Source organism: Gasterosteus aculeatus, chromosome 15 (genome assembly GCF_964276395.1).
Source record: "Gasterosteus aculeatus chromosome 15, fGasAcu3.hap1.1, whole genome shotgun sequence".
NCBI lineage: Eukaryota > Metazoa > Chordata > Actinopteri > Perciformes > Gasterosteidae > Gasterosteus > Gasterosteus aculeatus.
The window spans coordinates 790,001-796,415 of NC_135703.1; the positions used below are offsets into that span (position 1 = coordinate 790,001).

General features: G+C 45.8%; 1 protein-coding gene across 1 annotated transcript; it reads left to right on the forward strand.

Moving 5' to 3' along the window:
* Positions 1 to 1,943: 1,943 nt before the first annotated feature.
* On the forward strand, positions 1,944 to 5,598 carry eapp (e2f-associated phosphoprotein). Its single transcript, XM_040170312.2, has 6 exons — positions 1,944 to 2,178; positions 3,012 to 3,193; positions 3,356 to 3,469; positions 3,554 to 3,668; positions 3,759 to 3,881; positions 4,386 to 5,598. The coding sequence occupies exons 1-6, from the start codon at positions 2,099 to 2,101 to the stop codon at positions 4,684 to 4,686; spliced, it is 915 nt and encodes a 304-aa protein (XP_040026246.2). The 5' UTR covers positions 1,944 to 2,098; the 3' UTR covers positions 4,687 to 5,598.
* Positions 5,599 to 6,415: the final 817 nt, after the last annotated feature.

Here is a 6,415-nt window from a genome sequence, read left to right on the forward strand (position 1 = left end):
TTAAAGCTCCAAACAATGACGAGAAACAGCAACTGTGGATTCCTCTACACACACACACACACACACACACATGTGTGTGTGTGTTGCCGTGGCAACGCCGGCAGGAGGACAGATGGGTGTAATTTTGTTATTTTTACCTCCTCCGGGACGCGGCTGCCAGCTCAGGTGAATTAGCATCACACCTGTGTGTAATTGGCTAAATTAGCTTGTCGAGCAGCAGAGCTGAGACGGAGGTGGTCGTCTGTGTGTGTGTGTGTGTGTCTGTCTGTGTGTGTGTGTGTGTCTGTCTGTGTGTGTGTGTGTGTGTGTGTGTGTGTGTGTCAGGTAAAATCAGAAAGGAGCTGTTTAGGTTGTCAGAGAAGAAGAAGAAGAAGAAGAAGAAGAAGAAGAAGAAGAAGAAGAAGAAGAAGCTGAAGAAGAAGCGGAAGAAGAAGAAGCTGAAGAAGAGGAAGAAGAAGAAGAAGAAGCTGAAGAAGAGGAAGAAGAAGAAGAAGCGGAAGAAGAAGCTGAAGAAGAAGCGGAAGAAGAAGAAGAAGAAGAAGAAGAAGAAGAAGCTGAAGAAGAAGCGGAAGAAGAAGAAGAAGAAGAAGAAGAAGAAGAAGAAGAAGAAGAAGAAGAAGAAGAAGAAGAAGAAGAAGAAGAAGAAGAAGAAGAAGAAGAAGAAGAAGAAGAAGCTGAAGAAGAGGAAGCTGTCGGGCAGCGAGATGTCACACCTGGAATGGAAAATGTCACCCTGCGGCTGCACACATACACACACTGAGAGACACAGTAACACAAACACACACACACACTGTGACACACAGTCACATGAGAGCTGCTGGGGAAAAGACACAAAACAAACCACACACACACAGACGGAAAAACACAAACAGAAGAGGAAGTAAACACACAAACAGGAAGCTGGACGCACGCACACACACACACACACACACACACACAGAGAAAGGTGTGATCAGTGTGTAATACTACTGTAATACAGTATTTAATATTTGTTGTATTTAACTGTTTCCATATTTTACTTTAACTCTTTACCTCATTCGTATTGCTGTTGTGTTATAACTATTTATTTTACACCTGATAACTCTATTGTTGTTTTGTTTGTTTGTATTCTTCTGCTGTGGTGTTGAATGATTCGTAAATGATCACAAACCGATGTTGAGATATAACGTCATTAACAGAGTGCAAATGTAACCCTAACTTAAGGAATCATGACAACAATTGAATAAAATACATGATACCAATAAAAGGAAAAGACTCGCCCCTGAGCGCAGGATAAACGGTTTGACGATGGATGGATGAAGTAAGCAAGTATGGTGAGATCATGAGTGACAGACATAAAGAAGGATACATGTTCATTTAGTGATAGACACGTAAATCATGTCATTCTTCTCAGCATTTTGTGGCCTTCAGAGGAATCTGTGGCTGCTCTGACCTCTTGAGGAGGAGAAGAGGAGAAGATCTCTGGTCTGCTGGCTCCACCTCATGGTGGCTCCATGTAGCAACCGTACTTTGGTTTTATTCCTCAATCCTGTGGGAATGTGAGATTTAAATTCGGGGCCTCTTCAACCATTTTAATCCTTATGAACTTCTTCCAAATGTATTTATATTAAATTCTCAAATCCAGATGTTTGGTTGGTTTCATTTTAACTACATACTTTCATGTTCAATATCAATAATCAGGGCAATCAGAACATTATCATTAAAAGATGTTAGACATACAAGGACTTTGACTTGTGCGTAGCAGCAGGCAAGACTATATACGTATCTCATGTATGTGAAAACTTACATGAGACACGTATATATCTCATGTAAATTTGATATATTCCAAGAAAGATTGTATTATGGATTATTTAAATAAATATGAATCAAATTCCTTTCAACTAAATCATTTTTTTTTCTTATTTTTTGTTTTATTTCATTTTATTTCATACACCGGTGTGATTCATCTTCCACGCGGTTGATGGCGACAGTGATGACGCTTCATAATCTCCACTTCCGGTCCACGTAACAACAGAAGAAGAGAAAGCGGAAGTAGCTGCTCGTATGTCGCTGGTTACACGCTAGCAGTTGAGGTTGTTTGTGCTTATCGACAGTTATAATGAACAAGCTGATAAAACCTCAGGAGTTCGACTCGTACGAGCTGGAGGAGCCGAGCGACGAGGAGCGAGCGGAGAGCAGGTGGGAACATTGGCAATGGCGACGTTAGCGCTGTAGCTTTAGCACCACGAGGCTAACGGGTTGCTAACATGTAAACAAGCTGAATCCAGCTGAAAACCGGGCAACTGTCCTGTTAAAGTGTTTCTCTCCATGCGGCGTGTTATTTATAATAATACGGAATGATGTCGGCTGGTCGGTTCACTGTTGGTGCTCGTTCACACCGCTAAATGTTGTTAGCAACAACTAATGTTCTTTTATAAGCACAGTAATATTGTCATTATACAACGTATATATATTTAGTAATGAATACAATATTACTACATACTCAGATGCAGTTCCAATATAACAATAATTCACGGAGAATAATCCTTAGAAACGTGTTACTATACTGAAAGTGTATGAGACGTGTTGCTTAATGCAGAAACTAAAACCGAGCTCATTCAGAATTGAGATCAATAATTTGGTAGGAAATACAGCAACTAAATAGTAATTACATTACAGGTCATTTAGACTTACATTACACTAATTGATTATGTTAAGATCCTATTTGTTAATTAGTCCTTTTTAATGATGAGTGATGTATTTCCAAAAGACAATAGTGAGCAAGTAGCTATAGCCGAGTATTTCAAACATGTACTACATGTAGTTACAGACTGAATGTGAGAATTGGACGTTATCATGGTGACGTCACTCATTAGTTTGAGTGAAGCCTCACATTCTGAGATCTGGAGACCAGCAGCTTCAATACGTGAAGCCTTGGCTTCCCCTTTAAAGAACCACCGGTGGTCTCCTGGTTTTCACACACCGATATTTGGACGAGTAGAACGTGAAGCTCTTGTCTCGCTGTGCTTCAGCTCAGAGGACGAGCTGGAGGTTCTACTCAACGGGACTCCGGAGCAGAAGAAGAAGCTGATCAGAGAGTACCTGACGGGGGAGAGCGAGTCGTCCAGCGGGGATGAGTTTGAGAAGGAGATGGAGGCGGAACTCAGCTCCACCATCAAGAGCCTGGAGGGAACGTGGACGCCAGCAGCAGCAGGTAGAACCTAAATACTCACCAATAATTCTGAATCATTCAATGACGAGAAAATAAAAGATTTGTTTTCATGTATCAAAACAAATCTTGTCATCATCACTTATCTGTTTTTGGAGGATGAAACTGTATGAACATTGTGAGGCTATTGTGTTTCTTCTCCTGCAGACACCACGGGTGGAGGAGGTGATGGAGGAGGAGCCGGTGTTCCAGCTCTTCCCAACCCCCAAACATACGATGAGGTTTACTTTGACTCTGACTCAGAGGGTGAAGAGACGCCCGGTAAGCACAACCGTTCCTGAACATTCCCACCAATAAAGAGAAAGTCAATGAATATGTCTGTTCTGACGACCTTTGCTCCGACAGGCGGCTCCACCGGCCGGAGGCGGAGCCAGCGAGCCGTGCCGACCAACGACGAGCTGCTGTACGACCCCGACGAGGACGACCGGGACCAGGCCTGGGTGGACGCCCGCAGGAGACGGTGAGGCGCCTTATCATTTATTAGCACTGCTCATCCAGACTGCAGGTGTTTGGTTGTCTCACTCTGCCCGGGGCCTGGTTCCTCCCCCAGGTACCACAGCGCCAAGCGGCCCAATGCGGGGTCCAACCCCGGCCGGGCTCCGCGTCTGATGAGCAGCGACGCCGTCCTCAACTGTCCCGCCTGCATGACCACGCTCTGCCTGGACTGTCAGAGGTGAGACGACAACGGAACGTTGTGTTTGTATGTGAAAGCTTCATTAACACACAGCAGCGTGGAGGACAAACAGCTGGAGGACGCGTCCTCTGAGTGGGACAGAACTGTGGTTTTATCCAGCGCTTCCTGAATGCAAACCCTTGTGACCCTTGGAACACATTTCATCACGCTGGAGGTGGAAGATGGAAACGTGAGGGATCTTCTTCAGCTGTGAATTTAACTAACCAACTAAATCCCCGCTGAAGAAGGAAAGAAACATTTCCGTAATCGAATGATCAAGAACTTATTTATTTGTTCATCTTTCTCTTTGTTTCAGCTTCTCTGCTTTAGTTCTCCTGTTTTTATTTGACACTGTTTGGGTTTAAGATCACAAACGTCAGCGTGGAGCTGTGAGCATACAATAATACATGAACACTGAACGGAGGCTGAGAATCGTTGTTGCCTGAGATTCGCTCGTCTTAAAGTCGTCCGGCTTCTCTTTTTAATCTTTTTTTTTCCGCTCAGGCACGACAAGTACCGGACGCAGTACCGGGCCATGTTCGTCATGAACTGCACGGTGAAGAGAGACGAGGTGCTGCGCTACAAACGCCAGGAGCAGCAGCAGCAGCAGGGGAGGCGGAGGAATAGGAGGCGGGGCCAGAGGACGGAGACCCCGATGGACGAGACCCCCGAGCCGGCTCCGGAGGGAATGCAGGCCGACGAGGTCTACCACCCGGTCCGCTGCAGCGAGTGCTCCACGGAGGTGGGCGTGTTCGACCGCGACGAGGTCTACCACTTCTTCAACATCCTGGCCAGCCACTGCTGACCCCCGCAGGGCTTTTATTCTGGCGGGGAGTCGGTCTCTGATTCTCCACGACAGAAGAAGGAAGAGGAGACACGAGTCTGGACAGCAGCTGGACGCTGTGTCTCGCTGGCTTTTTAAAATATATCTCCCCAAAACTGGAACTTGAATCTGAAGATCTTATCGCTGCTCTGGTTGTCAGAGCCAAAGTTTTTGTGCTGATATAAATATTCTTATCAGACAACTAAAAAGGCTGAGACATTGGTAATCAGTATATGTACATTAAATAAAGGGTTTATAGCGCTATAACGTGATCAATGAACACATGAAACATGTGTCCATAGTTGGTAGATGGTGTTCATCGTAAGCAGAGTGGGGATGTTCAGACGTGTTTTGCTATGATTGTTCTTCTCCATCCGGTAGAATCTGGCGGCTTTGGAGAAAACCGGTTTAAGTTCAATGTCAGTAAAGTCAGATACCGCCGTGTAAAGCCCAGATTTTCTGTTAGGGTTCTAAAATACTTTAAAATCATCCAATTTGTCCCTTTAATAAACACTCAGATTGACATTATCGGCTTTCATGAACGACTTGTTAACGTCTGCGTACCTTTATGAACGATAAATAGAGCAAAGTATCACCAGATGATTTGAACAAAAATGGCTATTTATCTGTTGTAAATACATTTCTGAGTGTTTGAACACACGATGTCTTTTTGTACTGTTTACATGCTGATGTTGCAGCGAGTGACGTTCTGTGGGAAAGGACCGGTCCACGAGCTCCTTGTTGTCTTCCTTTGTTCAGTGTGGGACAAAGTATAACTGGTGGTTGTTGTTGCCTTAGTTCAGCGCTCTGGACTCGTTTTTCGACCACAAATGTATAGTTTCATGTTTAAAACGGCCACGTGCTGTAGTTTTTAATAAAACAAGTGGTAGGAAATAGTGTTTCACTAGATACACCGAAGTAAAGTTCACGATGATGAGAATAAAACACGTGACCCAGTGCAGGAAACGATCGGCCAGCACGCAGGACCCTTGACCTGTGACGCGTGACGCTCTTCGACAACATTCACTGAACCTAAGGAATCTGCGTATTATTTTGAAATCCGGATGCTGGAACTCCCTCGCGCTGCGTCAGACCCCCGCGCCTCACGCGATTGGCTGAAAAGCGAGCACGCTGTGTCTACGTCACACGTGGAGCGGCGGAAAGGCGCGGCGCGGGGCGGGTAGTCGCTGTGTCCGTGGCCGAAGTCGGAAGCATGTCGCTGGGGGACTGCTGGAAGCAGCTGTCCTGGTTCTACTACCAGTACCTGCTGGTGACGGCGCTCTACATGCTGGAGCCCTGGGAGAGGACGGTGTTCAGTATCCTTCAGGCGAGCTAACGGGCTAGCGGGCTAGCATGGCCGACGTCGCGTACAACCCGGATGCACAACACCGCTTGTGTTGTTTGTGGATGAACGCGTCCGTTGTGTTGTCGTGTGAGCCGTATTGTTGTAAGTCGGACAGAACACTTCGTAGTTACTCGATAAAGTTACACCAACACCGTCGTTTGTCCCTTACGGCGCCCGTAGTGACGTATAAGTGAAACTCCGGCGGAGAACGTGATGTTTGCGTGTGAACTACTTCTGGATTAGTTGCGACCTGGTCGGTAAACGCGCGTTAAACACGTAAAAACGTCCAAAGTTCCGCGCGGTGACGTCACCGAGGCCTCTAAACTCGCGCAGGCGGCTTTTTATCTCAAACCACCGGCGTTCAAC

Coding starts and splice junctions, on each gene's coding strand:
- eapp (XM_040170312.2), top strand. CDS start 2,099: ATGAACAAGCTGATAAAACCTCAGGAGTTCGACTCGTACGAGCTGGAG. Junction 2,179..3,011: donor GAGGAGCGAGCGGAGAGCAG/GTGGGAACATTG, acceptor GCTGTGCTTCAG/CTCAGAGGACGAGCTGGAGG. Junction 3,194..3,355: donor GTGGACGCCAGCAGCAGCAG/GTAGAACCTAAA, acceptor CTTCTCCTGCAG/ACACCACGGGTGGAGGAGGT.